The 23295-nt window shown below is 38.1% G+C and overlaps 1 protein-coding gene and 1 pseudogene across 1 annotated transcript in view; both read left to right on the top strand.

Moving 5' to 3' along the window:
• Positions 1-9348: 9348 nt before the first annotated feature.
• The window catches only part of PCGF6 (polycomb group ring finger 6), a 32715-nt gene continuing 18768 nt past the window's right edge, over positions 9349-23295 (top strand). Inside the window, exons 1-7 of the mRNA XM_028098953.1 lie at positions 9349-9765; positions 10553-10652; positions 10740-10836; positions 11592-11647; positions 11748-11807; positions 12700-12808; positions 17786-17813. Of these exons, the coding sequence (XP_027954754.1) occupies positions 9409-9765; positions 10553-10652; positions 10740-10836; positions 11592-11647; positions 11748-11807; positions 12700-12808; positions 17786-17813 (807 nt within the window). The 5' untranslated portion in view covers positions 9349-9408. The remainder of the gene's footprint in view (positions 9766-10552; positions 10653-10739; positions 10837-11591; positions 11648-11747; positions 11808-12699; positions 12809-17785; positions 17814-23295) is intronic.
• Positions 14723-15315, top strand: LOC148162147 (small ribosomal subunit protein eS12 pseudogene; annotated as a pseudogene).

Here is a 23295-nt window from a genome sequence, read left to right on the forward strand (position 1 = left end):
CCACCTTCTTTGTGTGTCTGTGTCTTTTTCTTTTATATATATTTTTTTATTTTAAAGATTTTATTTATTTTAGAAAGAAAGACTGCATGAGCAGTAGGGGCAGAAGGAGAGGAAGAGAAAATCTCAAGCAGACTCCACACTGAGTGTGGAGTCTGACACAGAGCTCAATCCCAAGATCCTGCGATCATGACCTGAGCTGAAACCATGAGTCAGACACTTAACTAACTGCACTAGCCAGGCACCCTACCCTCTGCCTTTTTCTTATGAGAACACTTGTCCTTGGGTTTAGGGCCCACCTCAGTAATCCAGGATTCTCTCCTTATCTCAAGATCCTTATTTTAAGGGTCCCTAGATGGTTCAGTCGGTTAAGCATCTGCCTTTGGCTCAGGTCATGATCCCAGAGTCCTTGGATCAAGTTCCACGTAGGGCTCCCCGCTCCATGGGGAGTCTGCTTCTCTGTCCCTCTCCTGGCTCGTGCTCTCTCTCTTTCTCTTTCTCTCTCTCACTGTCTCTCAAATTAATTAATTAATTAATTAACTAAAAAAAAGATCCTTATTTTAGTTGCATCTGCAAAGGTCCTCTTTGTAAATAAGAGCATTCACAGAATGCAATTTTGATGTGGATATCCTTTGGAGGGGGGGCCTTTTCAACCTACCACATCCCATTTTTTCACCTAGTAGCCACAGTGACCTTTTTTTTTTTAAGATTTTATTTATTTATTTGACAGAGAGAGACACAGTGAGAGAGGGAACACAAGCAGGGGGAGTGGGAGAGGGAGAAGCAGGCTTCCCGCCGAGCAGGGAGCCCGATGTGGGGCTTGATCCCAGGACCCTGGAATCATGATCTGAGCCGAAGGCAGACGCTTAACAACTGAGCCACCCAGAGGCCCCACAGTGACCTTTTGAAATAGAAATTTATTTAAAATTTTACATACCTGGTGTCCCTGGCTGGCTCAGTCTGTAGAACATGCAACACTTGAACGTAGGGTCCTGAGTTCAAGTCCCACAATGGTGGTGAAGATTACATTTAAAAAATTAAAAAATAAAATCTTTAAAATTTTACATGGCCTATAACCCCTCAGTGCCTTCCCACCTCAGTTATCATAATATGTAAATTCTTCCCCTTGGTTCATCTCCTGCCTAACCTGAAGCCTATATCTCCAACTTCAACTCCTATTCATCTGCTGCACACTTGGCCTAAGGCAGCTTTTCCCCTCCACCTCCATCTTCTTACAGTTAATTCCCATTACACCTTCTGTCTCCTTTTTTTTTTTTTTTTAAGATTTTATTTATTTATTTGACAGAGACAGCGAGAGCAGGAACACAAGCAGGGGGAGTGGGAGAGGGAGAAGCAGGCTTCCCACAGAACAGGGAGCCCGATGTGGGACTCGATCCCAGGACCCTGAGACCATGACCTGAGCCGAAGGCAGACGCTTAACGACTGAGCCACTCAGGCGCCCTCCACAGGTTTGATGAGCGACTGGTGTGGTAGTTCACCTCTAATGCTAGGATATTAGTTGATCTGCGGCTGGGGTCAGCAAATTAGAGTTAGTGGGCCAAACTTGGCCTGCTGCCTTTCTTTATAAATAAAGTTTTATTGGCACAACGTCGGAGTTATTTGTCTATATATTATCTATGGCTGTTTCTGTGCAATAGCAGCAGAGTTGAGTGGCTGCAACAGAGGCTAAATGGCCCACGAAGCCAAACATATTTCACTATACGGAACTTTCCAGAAAAAATTTGCCGATATCTGTTCTAGGCTATTGGTTTCCTGTTTAGTGCTCTCAGATCCACTATTTGGTTTCCTCTTTTCTCCAGATAGTCAACTTTTTTCCAGGTGCTATTGCTGCCTCCTCTAGTAAATTCTCTAAATTTTCAATAATCTGTAGTTATAATAGACTGCATTGTTTGGTCTATTCAGTGTAATAAGACATGGTGTGACTTGTGGAACAGGCAACAGACATCAGGCAGCCACTGGTCTTCAGTCAGGCCAAATGAACCCCTCCTAATGAAGAGAATGGGTAATCTCACCCATTTTGAGGGCATTTAAATGACTATCACATGTTTTTAAAGATTTATTTATTTATTCATTTGAAAGAGAGAGAATGAGAGAGAGAGAGAGAGAGGCCACATGAGAGGGGGGAGGGTCAGAGGGAGAAGCAGACTCCCTGCTCAGCAGGGAGCCCGATGCGGGACTCGATCCAGGGACTCCAGGATCGTGACCTGAGCTGAAGGCAGTCGCTTAACCAACTGAGCCACCCAGGTGCCCTTTTTTATTTTATGAATATTTATTTCCCCACTCCTCCAGCTCTTGTGTCTGGGTCAGGCCTTGACTTATGAATATGCATCTTCTTGTTCATGATACTCAGCAAGTGCCTATGTCCAGTGATAGTTGCAGACTGGGTACTTACATCGCTGTCTCTCTTTCTCTTCTTTGCCCTGTCCCTCTCTCCCTGTCCAAATATGCTGTTCTTCGTGGAACAAGATGAGTATGATCCATTTTTACAACACTGGATTCCTGACCCATCTCTCCTGGGGGAGCTTGTGCTTCTTGGGGTGTGTGGTTGGCTGATGCTTTATCCCCTCCTGTATGAATATCCTGTAGGACATGACCACTATACTCCAAATTGTAAGGCCTTCTGCCACCTTGAGCATTTGTAGGACTTGACTTGAAAAGCTCATAGCCTCCTTTCAGACATGGCTTTGGCCTTTTCTGACTCCCACCTAGTAGAGGGTTTGTCTCAGAATTCCAGTATTTCCAGTAGAACAGCATCATATTTCTCACAGGGGAATTACGAAACAAAAACAGCAAACTCTCAGACCTGAGAAATTGTTGCTTGAATGACTTATACAGGATATGCAAAAGTATTCATTTTTTAACTATTGGCTAAACGGTCCTCTACCTCTGTGGACCCAAACTGATCTTAGGGAGATTGTTGCTCTGTTTCAATGTCTTCCAGTGGTTTGCCACTGGCTGGTTCCTTTTCTTAACTCTGTGGGCACTCCTGATAGTAGTCTCAACCAAGAAGACATGGGTTGCCTCATTGTGCAGAATATCTTGTCTGAATTAAGCTAAACCAACACTTAGGGCCTATCAATATATCCATACCCCCACCCCAAGTGACAAAATTTTGCTTTATATACTTTAAAAGATTTCAGAGTGCCTGGGTGGCTCAAGCCAGTAAAGCATACGACTCTTGACTTTGGCTCAGGTCATGATCTCAAGGTCATGAGAACAAGCCCTGTGGAGCCCGCTTAAGATTCTTTCTCTCCCTCTGCCCCTCCCCCACTCCCTCTTAAAAAAAATATTTCAGGGCTTTCTGGGTGGCTCAGATGGTTAAGCAGATGCTTAACCATCTTCATCTTGGGTCATGATCTCTGGGTCCTGGGATCGAGCCCCACATGGGGCTCCCTGCTCGGCAGGGAGTTTGCTTCTCCCTCTCCCTCTGCCTCTCCCCCTGTTTATGCACTCTCTCTCTGTATCTCTCTGTCCCAAATGAATAAATAAAATCTTAAAAAAAAATGATTTGGGTCTCAGAACTATCAATGGAGACATTTCATTAGTACACATACAAAAACTCTTTAATTATTTTTTTAAGATTTTATTTATTTATTTGACAGAGGCACAGCAAGAGAGGGAATACAAGCAGGCAGTGGAAATGAGAGAAGCAGGCCTCCTGCCAAGCAGGGAGCCAGATGTGGGGCTCAAACCCAGGACCCTGGGATCATGACCTGAGCCGAAGGCAGACGCTCAACAACTGAGCCACCCAGGCGCCTCTTTTTTTTATTTTTTAAGGACAGGAAGGGGCTATCTAACATTCCTTGCACATGATGATGATGTACACCAGACATGTATCTGGGGGTTCATGAAAGCATATCAGAAAAACTGTGCTTTATCTTATTAGTCTCTCTTTCTTGGGTCCAGTGTCATTTTACATGAAAGCTTATTATTATTCAGGAATTATTCCTATTATACCATTTTTATGACCTCTTTTTATAACTGCCATGTCTTTGAAGATAATTTTTGAAAAGAAAAAATAATGCAATCATTTTTCATAACCATAATGTTCTATTTTCATGTTTGCTAATGTACTCTCACTTTTTTTCAGCTATTACATTTAAGTCTGTGATCCATTTAAGCTAATTTTTGTAGATGGTAAGAGGTAGAGGTCCAACTTCATTCTTTTGCATGTGGATATCCAGTTATCCCAGCACCATTTGTTGAAATTCTTTTTTTTATTTATTTTTTTATTTGCATTTATTCTGCAGAATTTACTCCCGGGCCATAAGTTTTTATTTCTTCAGTTTCTTCTGGGCTATCTTTTTCTTCTGTGCAACCTCCTCTTCTGGTTTAGGAACAATCTGCTTTTTTTTTGTAAGGATCATCTCAATGTGGCAGGGATTTTAAAATGTGTTTAAAATTAAAACACATTTTAATTTGGGAAAGGTACCATGATGCTTAAAACCTTTGGAGTCTGACTTGTTTCAGAGGAATCTAAAGTTTGATTTTCTTTCACAAACACAATTTGTTGTATAACATCAGAACACATGATTTGTAGGACTTGAGCAGCAGTACAGAATTTTAGATCATTAGCCGTGTGATCCATGAAATCAAAACCAAGCTATGAGTTTCAGGAACCCTCATGGTAGCAAATCAACACAAGAAATAGAAATAAATTATATCTTCAATTCAAGTCCTGACCTTGATTGGAGTCTGTATTTTAGGTCAGAATTGTATCAGTAATTATTTATATAACATAGGCATTTGATGATTTGAAACTTTTAATAATACTTTTTGAAATGAATATTGATACCATAAAGTCCTTTGTTGGTTTTGTTGTTGTTGTTGTTTACTTTTTTTTATTTAAGTAATCTTTTCATGTATGGGTTAATCCGACCATGAGCCCTGTACATTCTCCGCTGCATCTTGGGGACTTTGTTCACCTGGATGTGCTCAATGACCAGAGAATCAACATCTAAACCCTTAAGTTCTGCATTACTCTCTGCATTTTTAAGCATGTGCAGTAAAAGTTTTCTTGGGCCACCGACCCTGTGTCCAGCCCCACTGTTTGGCATGGGCACAGCTACCAGCTCCACCATTGTAGTGACGGAATGGCACACACTGCTTCAGTAAAGTGACATCTTTCCGATACTTGGTGGCTTTTCAGATATGCATACCCTTGATGGCCTTTCACATGTGTTCTTAAAGTGAACATGAAGATTTGAACCTCTTGATTTACATGATTTCATAGGGTTTTCTGGGTCAAGCGAATAGTGAACCATTTTCAGAGGTCACCTCAGGCTGCTTAGGGGAAGAGCCATTTGTTGAAATTCTTGCCCCTTTAGATGTTCTGGGAACTTTGTGAAAAACCAATTGACTACAAATATGAGGGTTTATTTCTGCACTCTCAATTCTATTCTGTTTGATCTGTATATCTATCATTATGCTAGTACCACAGGGTTTTGATTACTGTAGCTTTGTAGTAAGTTCCAAAGTTGGGATGTGTGTGTCCTCCAACTTCGTTCTTCTCTTTCAAGATGGTTTTGGCTATCCTTGGTCAATTTTTGTAGCAACAACAACAAAAAAAATGAATATATTCATCCATTGCCTTTAATCATATTTAGTATTGTTCTTACGAACCTCTATAATGGAATTCTAAGAAGCCTGTTTTGGAATGGGGTATTTGGGAAAACACATTTTAATTTGGGAAAGGTACCATGATGCTTAAAACCTTTGGAGTCTGACTTGTTTCAGAGGAATCTAAAGTTTGATTTTCTTTCACAAACACAATTTGTTGTATAACATCAGAACACATGATTTGTAGGACTTGAGCAGCAGTACAGAATTTTAGATCATTAGCCGTGTGATCCATGAAATCAAAACCAAGCTATGAGTTTCAGGAACCCTCATGGTAGCAAATCAACACAAGAAATAGAAATAAATTATATCTTCAATTCAAGTCCTGACCTTGATTGGAGTCTGTATTTTAGGTCAGAATTGTATCAGTAATTATTTATATAACATAGGCATTTGATGATTTGAAACTTTTAATAATACTTTTTGAAATGAATATTGATACCATAAAGTCCTTTGTTGGTTTTGTTGTTGTTGTTGTTTACTTTTTTTTATTTAAGTAATCTTTTCACCCAACATGGGGCTCAAACTCACAACCCTGAAATCAAGAGTCACATGCTCTTCTGACTGAGCCAGGTAGGTGCCTCAGCCCTTTGGTTTTTAATCTCCTTTTAAAAATTAAAGTCTTTGGTGAAGTATTTCCTTACAAACAAAGAGTACCAGGAAATCACTCCAAGTCCCAAGGAACATTTATGGATTTCTTGATTCCCCAACCAGGTCCCACAATAATGATCACGGATCTGAAAAATTTCATACCCAGGGGTGCCTGGGTGGCTCAGTCATTAAGCGTCTGCCTTCAGCTCGGGTCATGATCCCAGGGTCCTGGGATTGAGCCCCACATTGGGCTCCCTGTTCTGCAGGAAGCCTGCTCCTCCCTCTCCCACTCCCCCTGCTTCTGTTCCCTCTCTCACTGTGTCTCTCTCTGTCAAATAAATAAATAAAATCTTTTTAAAAAATGTCATACCCAGAGACCCACTATTCTTCACAATCAACCAACCTCTGCCATCTCCTAGTGAATTAATGTGTGAAACTTTCATAACAGTTTTTAGATATGATTTTCTTTTTTTCTTTTCTTTCTTCTAAGTAGGCTCCATACCAAATGTGGGGCTCAAATTCACAACTCCAAGAACAAGAGTCACATGCTCCACCAATTGAACTAGCCAAACAACCCTAGATATGATTTTCTGTTTGAAATGTCAAAGCACCGCCTCCCCCCAAAAAACCCAACTCCATAGCATCTCTCTTGGTCTAATGATCATACAAGGAGTACAATTACTGTTTGTGTTAGGTCCGCTTTTGCTGTTTTACATTTATACCATTTTAACAAGTTAGCATCCAGGGTAAGAGTGAAGTTCTAGGTCAATCTAGAACATGATTCAATTCTGATGCTTTGTCAAAATGTAAAGGTCCCTGATAAGTGCCAAAATATAACTTTGATGTGGAAACACACTTGGGTCACAATGGAGATACAAGAAATTCTCATTTTATGAAATAGATATATTCTGGAAGTCCTCACATATTGTAAATATCACATAATTAAGCCATTTACCATATGGATTAGTTGGTCTACCATAGAAACATAACCAGTAGGATATATATATTTATTAAGAGATTTATTACAAGGAATTGCTTTACACAATTTTGGGGGATTGCTAGGCAGGTCTGAAACCTGTAGGGCAGGCCAACATGCTGGAAACTACCGGGAAGGATTAATGCTGCAGTCCTCAGGAAGAATATCTCTTCCTGGGGAATTTCAGTTTTACCTCTAAGGCCTTTCAACTGATTGACTAAGGTCTGTTCAGATTATATAGGATAATATCTTTTACTTAAATTCAACTGATTGCAGATGTTAATTACATCTACAAATACCTTCACGGCAATACCTAGGTAAGTAAGTTTTTGAATCACTGGGCAGTATAGCCAACCCAAGATGACACATAAAACTACCTTCCACACCATAGAACTGACAAAACCTGCAGATATTTCTGTTTACCAAATAAACTGACACCACCCAGTGGCAATAATAAAAACTCATAATTCCTCAGCTTGCCAGCTTTGAAAATATACAATTCTTGATTGTATTTTTTAAAATTTGGGGATTCTCAATATTTTACATTATCACATACATAAAGTAAAACTTTATTAATATTAGTATTTTCATATCATACTACTTCAAAATTTTATAATTAAAGCTCATGGCACAAGTAATTCTTTTTTGTCAGGTAGCTCTTACAATGTGTAAGGTTAGAAGCTATGCCTTTATCTAATGTAATCAGCTGGAGCCCAGTGGGAGAGTATCTCAGGTGTCTATGTCTGTCTGTCTCCTTCAATCTCTCTCTTCAATGTCCTCTTTCAATATCCTGCTCTAGTTCCCCCCCTTTGAGGCTCTATACTCCCTCATGTAGGAGGAGAAATTTCCTTCCTTCCACATTTTGGATCTTGCAAACTTCAGTATCTTAGGTTTGACCAGACTTTGGGGACTGCAGAGGGAAAGGTAGAGTCTAGTCCAGGAGCAATGGTGGCACATTAAATCTTGTTCAGTTTTCCCCAATCATAGTGACTTGATTTCCTCACCATTCCCTAAGAAGTATGTACACCACTCCCAAATTAGCACGAATTTTACTCAGTGACAACACAGTCTCTCTCAGATATGATTTTTCCCCCCAGCATTATTTCGTTAAGGAGCTTTTGACTCCTTTCTGAATCCAGCTTGCAAGCATCATGATATTAGCTGGCACTATGTTAGTCAGCAAGAATAAAGTAAGCCAACTCCAAAATATCCTTCCTTAAAAAACTGGGGGTGGAGCTAGGAGTGCGTGAATAGGTCTCAGTTCCTGCTACAGACCTTCGATAAATGTTTGTTGAATTAAATATAATGGGTTTTCCTCTATGTGATGGGGACTCAGGGATGGTCTTCGAATGGCGATTAAATTTCCATCCTGTGGCAATAGAAGATTTAATTCCTCCAAACTTACATATTTCAAAAAGAGACCTCATACTTCGTAAGGGAAATAATCTTGGATGAAAGAAACGCACAATCGCTACTTAAATTTAAATCATTATTCATAATACAACATCATTTTAACAGCTATTTCAATGCTCTGCCCATCAACTGATGCAGACAGAATAGTGCTGTCTGGAACGGTACCAATTCTGTCATTTTTAAAAGGGAGTGAAGAGGGGTGCCGGGTTGGCTCAGTCGGTAGAGCCTGCGACTCTTGATCTCAGGTTTAGAAGATCGAGCCCCACGTTGGGTACAGAGATTACTTTACAAAACAAAATCTTAGAAAAAAATAAATAGGGGCGCCTGGGTGGCTCAGTCGTTGGGTGTCTGCCTTCGGCTCAGGTCATGATCCCAGAGTCCTGGGATGGAGCCCCGCATCGGGCTCCCTGCTCCACCCGAAGCCTGCTTCTCCTTCTCCCATTCCCCCTGCTTGTGTTCCCTCTCTCGCTGTGTCTCTCTCTGTCAAATAAATAAATAAAATCTTTTTAAAAAATAAATAAAATAAATAAAACAAAAGGGAGTAAAGAGAGTGTCAGTCTTCCAAAGGAAAAATTGGTGAGCTTCTTCTAAATATGACCCGCAAGCCCCGTCCGACGTGCAGAGCCGCTCAAGGGCACGCCCGCCCAGGTTTAGGTGAGGGGCAGTGAACCACATTTCCCAGCGGGCCTTGCAGGTTTGCCGCGCCTGCGCACTGGCAGCGTAGGCAGGTAGGCAGAACTCCCGCGCTATCCAGCCGCCGGGTCTCGTCTCCCCCGGTCTCTGCCCGCGGCATGGAGAGGGTCTCGGTGGCCGCGGGGAGCGCGGGAGCAGCCAAGGGCGAGGGAGCTGCAGCCATGCCGCCCCCGCCTGCGGTCTCCCCGCCTGCTCTCACCCCGGCACCCGCAGCGGGTGAGGAGGGCCCGCCGCCTTTGCCCGAGGCGGGGGCTCCAGGCTGCTCGGGCTCCCGGCCCCCAGAGTTGGAGCCCGAGCGCAGCCTGGGCCGCATGAGGGGCCGCTTCGAGGACGAGGACGACGAGTTGGAAGAGGATGAGGAGCTGGAGGAGGAAGAGGAGGAGGAGGAGGAAGAGATGAGCCACTTCTCGCTGAGGCTGGAGGGGGGTCGGCCGGACTCAGAGGACGAGGAGGAGGTATTTATAGCCGGTGCCGGACCACGCCGGCCGGGAGGGGCCTGAGTCGGGGACGAAGCGAGCCCTCCCCAGTAAGGGCCCGGCCGCGTCCCCAGCTCGTCGCTGCAGCTTTTGGCACTCGCGTCGACCTCCACCCCTCTCTCTCAACCTGCCTGGGCATGTGGCGCGGACTGGTCCGCGCCCGATTCCCTGCAGACTCTTTTTGTGAGCTTCCTGCCGATCACTTAGGCTCTTCAGGTCCGCCTCGATTATTTTGTAAATAATTATTAAATTATGCCAGGCGGGTAGGAGCCCAGGGTACAGTGCTCCTGCCTTCCAAGAGCTTACAGTCGGACAGGGAAACAGTCCATTTTTACAGGGTGTTCGGAGGTTGGTAAACCCTTCTCTATCTCATCAGTCTCTTAATTGGGAAAGTTTTTTTGTTCGTTTTTTAATGTGGTACATACTTTATCAAGTTGGTAACACCTAGCCAGTCAGAATTGATATATTAAACATAAACACCAGTATCTCTGGCAAGTTTGCCCATTTTGTAAGTAATTCATAAAGTAAGATGCCCCTCATAGGGCAATATGCAATGTATCCAAAAGAATGAGATCTTTTTGAAACATTGGTTTGTATTGTGTTATTGTAACTTTGAGCAGGATTTTGAAGGGTTGGAGGTACTGTAACATGTTTCCATGTTGCAAAGTAAATTACACATTGTTCATAATGAAATGTGGGGATTATGGTTTAAGAATTTGAGAAGGCAAGGACTTGTATTTTAAAACTATTTCCATTGCATTTTCAGCGCCTGATTAATCTCTCTGAGCTGACACCATACATCTTGTGTTCCATTTGCAAAGGTTACTTAATAGATGCAACTACCATTACGGAATGTCTTCATACGTGTAAGCATATAGTTCACATTTCAAACTAATACATTCAATTTTTGAAATGTCTCTAAAGCATCCTAATTTAAACTTTTTTTTCAACAGTTTGTAAAAGCTGCATTGTAAGACATTTTTACTATAGCAACCGATGTCCAAAATGCAACATAGTAGTACATCAGACACAACCTCTTTATAACATAAGGTAAGAGAAATATATAAGTAAAATTTGTATTTTAAATACACTTTTTCCGAAAGCTTCTAGTTGTGTAGTTGGAAATAAACTCTTGACCTATTTCAAAAAGGGAACTACATATTCTCTAAAATACATATAGAACACTTACTGTGTACCAGGCGCTGTGATATCTGCTGGAGACAAAAGAAATAAAAAAGCACAGGCCTCTCTTTTTGAGGATTTTAATTCCATCACTCAAGTTAATGAGACTAGTTTAGCCTTGTCATTTTGGGGTACTTTTTGAAAGTAATGCCTGAAACAACTGGCCTCTTTAGAAAAACCTGTGTATCATAGGTCATTGTGTTTTTCTTTTTGTTTGTTTTTTTTTTAATTTTCAGTTCATACTCCGTTTCCTAAGGGAAGAAAAATACTAAAAGTGGATTGCTTTCGTTTGTTCAGCAAATACTATAATGTTTTTACCCCTTTATAGAAAAATGCTTTGTAGATGATGCATAGAAGTTCAAAATACAGTCTCTGCAAGGGAACAAGACCAGTACACATGGAACAATTGAGCAAACCATTCAAGAGTCTATGATTACTTATAATTAATTACTTGAGGTTATCTCAGGTGAGAGCCAGTGCTACCTAAAAATAATTCACTTCTGAAAAAGGAGATATCCACTCCCAAGAGAAGACAGTTGCAAAGAGCATCATTCACTCTTCACTCTGTGCCAAAATGCATTTTGCTGAATTCTGAGGTATTCTCCATCCTTTCCTTTTATTAGGTTGGACCGACAATTACAAGACATAGTGTACAAATTAGTGATCAATCTAGAGGAAAGTAAGTTTGTTTTATTACATAGTTGTGAATCCCAGAATCTCTGCTGACTCTATTAGTTACATTTTAAGTGTAATTTAGTCTGTGTTTTATCATTTTTTAGGAGAAAAAAAGCAAATGCATGATTTCTATAAAGAAAGAGGTCTAGAAGTACCTAAACCTGGTAAGTTTGGGTGTATATCATAATGTATTTGTAGATTAAAGAATACTAACTTAATAAAATTTAATCCCTTTGAGGTTGTTTTTGATGATAGTTGGTTATTTTATGATCAAAGAGAAAGATTATGAAGGAAGATATAGTATAATCCAATTTAATTATTTATAAAAATGAAAGAGTATAGGCTCTGGAGCTAGACTGTCTGAGTTTGACCCTAGCTCTGCCACTTTACTTTCTGTGTGACTTTGGCAAATTACTACAATGTCTCAATTTCCTCATCTATAAAGTAGGGATAATGGTAGCACTTCATAAAATTGTAGTAAGGATACATTGAGTAATACAAAGCACTTAAAACAGTGCCTGGAACATAGTAACTGTTCAGATAGTTTTTATGATGGTGGTAGTGTCACAGTATAGAAGTTAGATAAAATTTCTGTTTAAATCCTGGTTCTTCCACTTACTACATAATGCCTAATCTCACTTAAACAGTAATCTCAGTTTCTTTACAGTTTTAACTGTTAAAAAAAAAGAGTAGCAGTATACTTATGGGATTATGACAAGGATTAAACAAGAATGTGCATGTGCAATGCTGAGTATGAGCCCTGAACCCTGGCACACAGTAGTGCTTGTTAAAGATTACCTGTATCTGTTGTGTTATGATGAGCTCTCTCTGTGGCCCTGATAAACCAGCCACATATGTCTGCCTTCCATTGTGGAGTGGTCCCCAGGTGGAATTTCACTGGCTTTGACAGATTAATGTTATTAAAGAAAGGGAGATTGAGGGCTTTATGATCTTTGAAATAGTCAACGTAGTTATAATATGTGAGGTTATTTTTCAAAGATCTCAATTCATGAAATTTTTATTCTAACTCAACTTTTTTCTTTGGCTATTAAATAGCTGTTCCTCAGCCAGTCCCTTCGAGCAAAGGAAGATCTAAGAAAGTCTTAGAATCAGTGTTTCGTATTCCACCTGAACTTGATATGTCTTTATTACTAGAGTTCATTGGGTGAGTACCCTAAACCTCTGCCTCTTAACCTTAAAATAAAGAATTTGTTAAGTCGCAACAGTTACGAAATCATCTTGAACTCAGGTAAAATCAAGTTTTTCTGATATTCTTTTAAAAATTAATCATGAAATATTTAAGATTTAAAAAAAGGTCTAAAGAAATAGTACTACAACTGCTTGTATCACCATCATCTGGCTTAAGAAAGAATCCATGCTAGCATGGCGGAAGCCCTTTGGCTACCTCTTCCTGTTCACCACCCCCCGTTTTCTTAGAGGTTAATAACAACTCTCCTAAAAGTAATGATTGCCATTCCCATGATTTTTAAAATATGTTTATCTCATGTATCAGTGCTTAAGTAATATGTAGAATTGCTTTTGTCCATTAAAAACTATATGGTATCACTGTAAGTGTCTTACATTTTTTTTTTTTAATACAACTTGCTTTTTTCACTCAGCATTCTTTGATTCATCCATATGGAGTAGTTCATTCATTTTCACCATTGCCTGGTATTCCCTCAAAATCAACATACCATAATTTATCTTTCTTTGTACTGTTGAACAATTATCTTGTTTCCAATTTTTTTTGCTATTATAAACAATGTTGCCTTAAATATTTGTGTATATATCTCATATATATCTCATATATACATAAATATTTGTCTGCATAGCTCATATATCTCATATATATATATACAAGATAGTTCTCTAAGAGTATAAATTTGCTGAGTCTTAGCATATGTTTGTTTTTAACTTTACTTGGTTTTGCCAAATTGTTTTCTGAAGTAGTTGGATATCTTTCTAATTCATATAAATTGCTTCTTTCAAACATTGTGTGTAGCATATGGTGTACTCCATTATATTGCAACATTGTTAAACACTGTCATGATCACAGAGTTGGCATGCATCAAACTGCAGTTTTCAGAATACTTAAACAGTTTGCAGAATAAACTAAAATGCCTTTTTTGGAAAATAGAGACTTTCCATTTTATGTCACTGATGACTACTTTACTTTTTAGTTATTTCCTCCTTATAATTTTTGGTTGCCTATATCATTTATTAGTGTCTAGCTTGTGCTATGTTGTATTTATCTCTTTATGTAGTCACCCTATGTTCTCAGCTGATATTAAGGACCCCTAAGAGGCCAGAAACCGTTTCTCATGCCTACACAAATCCCATGTAGTAGTGCTTGACAATGAAATAAAAATCCCTTTGGAGGAATGAACAGAAACTAGGTAATACCAAACTTTAAACCAGTAATTTCTGATAGAATATGTTCCAATCTAAATGTCCAAAAAGGGACCTGGTTAAATAATGGTATATAGCACATGAGTACGTGCTAATGTGATAGCGTATGTGCTAATGTGGAACAATCTCCAAAGTAAGAGAATACGTTGTACGTTCTCGTTAATTTATTTATATTAAAGAGAGTGGTAGAAAATATGTGCGTAGACACGTTTTTCATGCACAGACCATTCCTTAAAGGACATAGAAGAGGATTTTAATGGCCATTAGTTGCCTCTAAGAAAGGACAGCTGGAGTCTGAGTCCACGATGGAAAAGGTCTTACTTTTCATTGCATTTGAATTTTTACCATGTACCTTGATTTTTAATAAGTCTATTTAATTAAAATTTGAAAACGGAAAGGAATTTATATTCCTAAAAAATATTTTGGGGAAATGTGACATTTCCTACATTGCACAGCAAGAACTGATGATCAGGGTTTTTTTTTTATACATTTTTTGAAAAGTGGCAGGGATGCAAAGATAGCAAATATGTGATGGGTATGTCACTGTTACCTCTTCCTTTGCCCACTGCAGAAATCAATAATTAATCACAGCAGGCTTTCCTAATGAGTGAGACTTGACCATGGTACTCAGGGCAGTCATTACCACTTACCAAACTTATTACATTATTAGTACATTCCCTGCTATAGAAAAAAGAGCCCTCATGCTCTTTCCCTGCTGCCAGTTGCCAGGAGGCTGAGGCTCAGGTGGACTTGGTTCAGCTTCACCCAAAACCCACCACCATGGCCAAGGAAGGCATTGCTGCTGGAGGTGTAATGGACATTAATACTGCTTTACAAGAGGTGCTGAAGACTGCCCTCCTCCATGCTGGCCTAGCACGTGGAGTTTGTGAAGCTGCCAAACCTTAGATAAGCACTAAGCCCATCTTTGTATGCTTGCATCCAACTGTGATGAGCCTATGTATGTCAAGTTGATGGAGACCCTTTATGCTGAACACCAAATCAACCTAATTAAGGTTGATGACAGCAAGAAACTAGGGGAGTGGGTGGTCCTCTATAAAATTGACAGGGAAAACCCCTTAAGTGGTTGGTTGCAATTGTGTGGTGGTTAAGGACTGTAGCAAAGAGTCTCAGGCCAAGGATGTCATTGAGGAGTACTTCAAATGCAAGAAATGAACAACAACAAAACTTGGTTCTTGTTCTAAAAAAAGAAAAAAAGAGCCCTCACTTGGAATAAGGGATCTAGAATTAAATCCTAGCTTCTCTATTATCTAGTTTTGTAAACATTGACAAATTGCTTTTTGTTTTTTCACACGATGTTTATTAAGGTCCTGCTATATGTACCAGCACAGCATTCTGCTAGTTGTTGAGCATACAGTTTGAATAAGTAGGCCACGGCCTTTGCCCCTCATGGAACTTTTAGTTTTAACTTCTCAGAGCTTCAGCTTCCCTATCTGTAAAGAAAGAACTGAACCTTTTATGTGGATGATTATGATGAGTAGTTGAACTCATAATATAGCTCTTTATCTGTCGTCAACTAGTTGAGGGGAAGAAAGCTTCCAGGGTGGCAAGGAGTCCTTTTGAAAGAAAGCTTCCAGAGGCAAAGAATCCGTTTGAAGTCACCAGTCCGCAGAGTTCACTACATGGAAGAGCTTTTATATTACCACAGAAGTCAGGCTCCTGAGGGTAGCCTGTAGGCAGCTCTTTCATGGCAGGACCAGTGGCAGAGGAGTTTTAACCTGAGGCAAGTACAAAAGCCAATTTGGTCCAGCTTTTGAGCCCACTTAAGTTGGAGGAGCAAGAAAACTGAGGTAGGTTCAGCCTGTGAACAGTGATTTTTCAACCATTGGAATATGAAGTTAGATTTCCCCCCTAAATTGGGTATGTGTGTTTAGTGATCTTTAGATATTCTTGTATTTTTCCTTTTTGTTCTTCAGTTTCTGTGTGTAAAGTAGAAGATGAAAAAAAGAAAGAACTTCAGACAAGCAGTATAGTGAGTACAGAAAGCGTAGACTTTGAAGAGTCTCAGTAAGTCCAGGTATAGAACCCTTGGGATGTAGCTGAACTCCTCTCATCATCAGTTTCTGTATTGCTGAGTTGGGGATTATAATAGCAACTAACAGGATTGTCCTAAGTATCAATTTATGGTATTCCTACCATGTCTAAACTATTAGCAGTATATGAAGATTGAAATAATGCAGGGTTATTCAAAAATAAAAGTTAAAGTAGTCTGTGGTGCTGTCATTTGTACATGTGCTAGTGAGGAAAATGGACTCACATAACATAAGTGTGATACAGCAAAAATTTCATGCAATCTTAAACTCAGCATTTAGTGAACCATGGAGGTAATATCCAACTGTATGCTGTATTAATCCAACTAGAGTATTATGTTCAACTCTGGGCACTACATTTTCAGAGAGATGTTGGTAAGCCGAGGTGTAACCAGAATAATAAAAGGTTTGAAAAACCATATCATATGTGGTAGGGGAAGGAACAAAAATATTCTGAAAAAGAGAAAACAATCATAAGCCCCTAAGTTCATTTCAAATCTTCAGAGGGTTATCGTATAAAAGAAAGTTTGAGTCTAGTTCACAAGAGTACCGAAAGGCAAAACTAGGACTAGTTGGGTGTAAGTTACAGGGAGAAACATATTTGCTTCAGTGCAAGCAAGCAATTCTAACAATGTTGCCCACAAATGGAATGAACTGACTTATCAAATAAGAAGCTCTCTATCTCTTTAGGTGCCTAAGCAGAAGCCAAATGACCACACATCGTGGATTCTATAGAGATAATTCTTGTAACACATAGGGTATTTTATTTTACAACTCTAAGCTTATATATCTTAGGTTCCTATTATGTCCATATATTTATAACATTTATATTAATGTAATATTTATAATATAGCTTATATGTTATATTTTAATATATTTCTCTACTTGTATTATAAGAATATTCTGTAGATGATGCAGTTGTGATCTGGCCTACTCTTTACAATATAATAAGGAAGAAAGAATGTTGGTTTTGATGCTAGGTACACCTGAGTTTAAAGGTTTATCACTTAATAGCTCTGTGACCTTAAGCAAGTTATTAAACCTCTCTGAGCTTAATTTTCCTCATCTATATAAGGGGAATATTAATACCTGATAGCAGGGCTATTGTGAGGACTGAATGAAAAACATGCATCCTATGTGAAGACCTAATATAATGCCTGGCACATAGTAGATGCCCAACAAAAATTAGTGACCCTTGTCTCCTCATGATATAAACATAATTGATTTAATCAAGAAATCTCTCTGTACTTCAAGGTGAAGGGCAAACTGAGTAAGTCATGCCCATTATGCTATAAGTAAAACAACAGGAAATCTAGCAGCCTTCTTGTAAGAAATCTATCTTGTAAGGGTTACTATAAAGAAGAAAACACATTAATTATGATAAAAGTTTTACTTTAAATTGGGAAATGTTAGAATGCTACATGTGGGGGAAATCTAAATATTAAGGATATACTTTTAACTCCTACAAGTATACAAAGTAGTGTAAAGTAGTGGCTGACACTGCCTTTGCCTTACCAGTAGGTGGCAGAAATGACAACTACATTATTTATTTCATAAAGGGCTAGGTGATGGTGTTTTAAAATTAAATTGATGTTCCTCAAATATTTATATTCATGTTATTTTTCTGTGTTATATGATTTAACGTATAGTTTAAAATGTTGATTAATTTTGCTTTCGTTTTTCAGTGCTAATGAAGGCACGGGACATTTTAAGGTATTTTATTTTTATTTACTTCACAGGAAGACCCTGTAGTACACAACTAAAGAGTCAGATTAGCAATCATGTGGAGATCGTTTTCAATTACGTAGAGTTTTATAAATAAAAGTAGAAATGTGAAGTACATTCAGTAATGCTCTCATAGTAAGTTTATAAGAAAAGAGTTATTAAGTAGGGATTTGTTATTAATTCAGGACAGTGGTCTAAGGAAACAAGTGAGAAATTTTTAAAACTCTAAAACCAAATACTGTGATAATTTGGTGACTTTAAAAAATATTTCAAAACATTTTTTGCATAGTTTGGCATTCAGAGTTAAATATGAGCTTAAATTTTTATTTGCATGTAACATTTTGGGCTCAAGGTAAACCTGCCCTAACTTGTGGCTTCAAACATTTACTGAAATTTTAGAGGTAAGAATGAAGTCCTTTGTTAATGTACCTAAGTTAAGAGTTGCCTTAAAGGCTCTCTTATCACAGGTCCCATTGTACACAGTGTTGTTCCTATAGTATGAGTCATTAAGGAAGAGGTAACTTTTCCTTCTTTTTTTTTTGAAAAGGTAACTTTTTAAAAAGGGCTAAATCAGGCCTTATAGTTACTTGGGACTGTAAATATACAGGAAATAGCTGACTTTGATCTGTTTAGATTTTTAGTGACTTTTTCAAAGTCTGTACTAATACTTGGATGGATTATACCTGGTTGGGTATACTGTTTTGTGAATATATTGGCTTAGAGACATGAATTGAAGCATAGGAATAGGTGGGTACTTCTGTGGATGAAGTATACTGTAGGTGTTTCCCAGAGATCAGTGTGATGGGGGGAATACAGTGTTAAGTTCAGTAACTTTGAATTTCTTCTAAGTTGTAAAATACCAGATTTATGGGGATTAGGGAGTTCTTTCCTAGTAGTATGGTGGCTGGGAAAGTGGCATATGAGTTTCTGTATGGGACAAGTACAGTGTCATATGCTCCTAGAGTTTGCTGAGGATGTTTGTCCAATGACCTGTAGTAGCCACACAAATCAACAGAGTATAAAAACTTCATGAAGAAAGAACTAGACATTAAGTTGAAATATTAGCCTTTTGCTTCCACAAAAGCACATATGGACCTAGAATATTTATGTAGTTCCAGTTGTCACACATTAGAAAAATATGATGACAATACCACCTGTGAAGTATTCTTACCAAAACAAATGTGCAGCTGATCACACTCCTAGATTTAATTACTAATTTACAAGAAATTCAGGGGCAAAGGAACATGTTAAATGACACCTTAGGAATATAATAAGCCAAATCTAAGACAGTGGAAAGCTACAGCACAAACAATTGTGTCTCTCCAGAATAAAAGGGAGGGGTGAAGAGGAAACATAGATAGAACGTATTAATTAAAAGAGACTCAAAGGACATAACTAACTACAATGTATGGAGTTTATTTGGATTTGATTTGAAAAATAAACATTTATGAGAGAATAACCCCCAATTGAAATAACCCAAATATCACATCAACTGGTAAATGGATAAACACAATATGATATAGCCACACAGTGGAGTATTATTTGGCAATAAAAGGGAGTGGGTACTGATAAATGCTACAACATGGATGAATTTTGAGAATATTATGTTAAATGAAAGAAACCAGGCACCAAAGGACCACATAATGTGTGATTCCATTTATGTGAAATGTCTAGAGCAGAGAAATTCATAGAAGCAGAAAATCTATATAGATTGGTGGTTGCCAGAGTCTCAGGGGAGAGGGGGAAATTGGGAGTGACTGCTAATTGGTGTGGGGTTTGTTTTTGGGTGATGAAGATGTTCTGAAATTAGATAGTGGTGATGAGTTGCACAACCCTGTTTAAATAAACTAAAAATCTTTGAATTGTATACTTTAAAATAGTGAATTTAATGATACATGAATTATATCCCAATAAAGCTGTTGAATTTTTAAAAAGTAACTAAGCCGGGGCGCCTGGGTGGCTCAGATGGTTAAGCGTCTGCCTTCGGCTCAGGTCATGATCCTGGGGTCCTGGGATCGAGCCCCACATCGGGCTCCCTGCTAGGCAGGGAGCCTGCTTCTCCCTCTGCCTCTGCCTCTCTCTCTCTCTCTGACTCTCATGAATAAATAAATAAAACATTTAAAAAAAATAATAAAAAGTAACTAAGCCAAGATCCAATGGGAACTTTGAATAGAAGTATTGTTTGTAATATATTTAGTGTATGTATTTTGAAAGTACAAAAATACATCTGGTAAAAATAATACATGTAAAAATTCGAATTCGAATTCATAGTTTGAGTTCATATTTGGTTATTATATTTTTTTCACAAAATCTTTGTTTTATTTTTATTCTCTCTTTAATGACAGCCCTAAAAACAATAAAATCATTTCCTGCTGGGTGAGAAAATTGAGACAATTGGTGAAATTTGAACATTTACTAGAAATTTTCTGATATTAAGGAATTTTAAAGTATGATAATGGCATCATGTTTTTAAAAAGATCTCTTATCTTTTAGGGATACATACTGAAGTGTTTACAAATGAAATATGTCTGGGGTTTGCTCCAAAACAAATCTGGGAATGGGGGCCAGGAAGTAGTTGCAGTGGGAAATGGGTGTGGTATATTTAAAACAAAATTGGCCTTGAGATGATAAAGCTAGGTGATAGGCATATAGGAGTTTGATTTATACTGTTCTCCGATAGTTTTGAGACATTAAGTTTTCAGTTTTAATTGATGATACAGGTGTTAATTTGAAGGTCTTATACCTGTGAGAGATGATGAACCTCTTTCAGAAACAAATGATCCTGTTAATGCTGCATTTTGTGACTATTTTTACTTTGCTAAAACTGTCTTATACTTTCTTAGTTAATAGATTGGCAATCTTACTGTTTTTCTTTTTATTCTGTGATTTTAACGGAGTTCTAGTTATAGCTTTTGGTATTATAGCTCAGTATTCTCTGCTACTTAAAAAAGCTGTTTTTATATCTTATCTTTGAGTTTAAGTATGTCCGTCTAGGTGATGCCTGGTTGTTAAACTTTTTACCGTGTAGACCTGTAGCATGAAAGTCATAAACCCTTTTTGCTACATTCAATTTCACAGTGTTTCACTAGGCAGTAATAAAGTCCAGATAATTTTTCCCAGGAGTCATTTTCTTTTTAACTTTCAATTACAAAAAAAAAATTTTTTTTTAAGGGAAAAAGCACATGTGGGCAAGGGGGAAGGGGTAGAGGGAGAATCCTAAGCAGGCCCCATGAGCTTGATCTCATGACCCTGAGATCATGATCCGAGCCAAAATCAAGTTGGATGCTTAAACTGACTGAGCCACCCAGGCACCTCATTAGTTATGAAAATTTTCAAACATAGTGAAAAGTAGAACCTCCCTGTGTCCATCACCCAGCTTTACCAATTAACTAGTGACCAATTTAATTTCTTCTCTCCCTCCACTTCCCTTCTAGTATTATTCTGAAATAAATCCCCAGCATTTTGCCACTTCATTTGTAAATGTTTCAGTATTCTTAAAAGATGAGTCTCTTTTTAATGACCATGTATCATACCAAAAAAAAAGTTACAAAAGTATCAGTGTCATGAAAGATAATAAAGTGGCAGAGCTGTTCTAGATTAAAGGAGATTACAGAAACATGACAACAAAATGCATTGTGTGAGCCTTCATGACATAAAACAATTTTTAAAGGATATTAGTAGGACAGTTTATAAAAGAATTTGGACTATTTAGGAAATTAATGTTAAATTGCTTAAATATTCTGTATATTTCCTGTTAATTATATTGTAGTATATTGTATATAAGAGAATCCCTTTATTCTGAGGCGATAACTGCTAATATGTTTAGGGGTAAAATATCTGTCTGCCAATCTCATGTGGTCCAACAAAACATTAGCATGCACATATACATACATACATATAAATTAGAAGAGATAAAGTGAATATAGCAATATATTAACAGTTTGTAAACTAGGTGACAGCTATCTGGGTCTTCCTGGTACTTACAACTTTGTAAGTTAGTCATTTTTCAAAAGGTTGGGGATGGTAAATGAAAAAGAAATTAATGATTTCTTACTGTAAAATATCTACTCAGTGTTCAGATTTTTAATTGTCTCAATCATAGTGGGTGTTTTTTCTCTCTCTTTTTTCTTTAACACTTTAAATGAGGATCCAGATAAAGTTCACACATTGTGATTGGTTGATATATCTTCAAATCTATGGTTTTCCTTTTCTTTTTTCTTTCAATTCATTGTTGATGAAACTGAGTCATTTGTCCTATAGTTTTCTACAGATTGGGTTTTAATGTTGCATTGCCATAGTATAATTTAGCATGTATTTCTGTCTTCTGTATTTCCCATAAACTGGTAGTTAAGTCTGAGTGTTGATAAGACAGGCTTGATTTGAAGGGAGCAAGACTACTTCATAGGTGGTGGTTCTTTCCATCTAGAGGCACATGATGTCTGGTTGTCTGGGCCTCTTTATAATGTTAGCAGCCACTGATGCTCAGTGGCTAAACCCATTAACTTAGTACGGTTTGGAAAATGATGTTATCATTCCTTTTTTTTTTTTTAAGATTTTATTTTTAAGTAATCTCTACACCCAATGTGGGGCTTGAACTTACAACTCCATGATCAAGAGTCGCATGCTCTACCAACAGAGCCAGCCAGGCGCCCCTATCATTCTTTCTCTTATTAGCTGAAATACTTCTATAAAGAGAAACTTCTCTTTGTCTGTTTGGTTAGCCAGTGGTAGTTTATATAGGAATAGCAGGATAAATGCTTGATTCTTTCCCTTCACTTACCAAGTTCAAAGTAATGAGTTGGTTCATTAGCATACTCCAGTCATGACCAAATAGGTTTTGTTGTTTTTGTTTTTACTTTAATATGAACTCATGAATTTAAACATATTTGTGATTTAAACCCATTTCATCGAGCCCTGCATCAGGCTCCCTGCTCAGCGGGGAGCCTGCTTCTCCCTCTCCTCCTGGCTCATGCTCTCTGTCGCTATCTCTGTCTCTTTCTCTCTCAAATAAATAAAAAATCTTTTAAAAAATTACTTCTAAAAAAATAAATAAGCCCATTTCAGTTATTTTCTTTATTGATGTTCAAATTGTCCTTCATAGGTATCATAGTCTGTGATATTTTCTTGCTATCTGATATGACAAGATGTTCCATGCTCAGCTTGTACATTTTTTGTCCCCCAGACATGGAATTAGTCCTTTCTCCAAGGTGTCCTACTTCCTTTTGGTAGTTCTTAAAAATCAAAATCTGGCTGCCAGGGGTTCATCTAGCTACTGGGTTCATTAACTGTTTCTAGGCCTCTTCAGTTGACAGAGATATGAATTTTTTCAAGGTAAAATGTAATTATGAGTTGATAGCATCTTTTTTAAAAGCTCTTTTTAGTGGTATGCATTATCTAAAGCAAGAAAATAACCAAATATCTTATAAATTTCCCTACAGATCTTAAACTAGCTTATTCAGCTTTCTTATCA

The sequence above is a fragment of the Eumetopias jubatus genome, unplaced genomic scaffold (genome assembly GCF_037043125.1).
Source record: "Eumetopias jubatus isolate StellerSeaLion01/CBP00866 unplaced genomic scaffold, mEumJub1_p1.0 scaffold_17, whole genome shotgun sequence".
NCBI classification, from domain to species: Eukaryota; Metazoa; Chordata; class Mammalia; order Carnivora; family Otariidae; genus Eumetopias; species Eumetopias jubatus.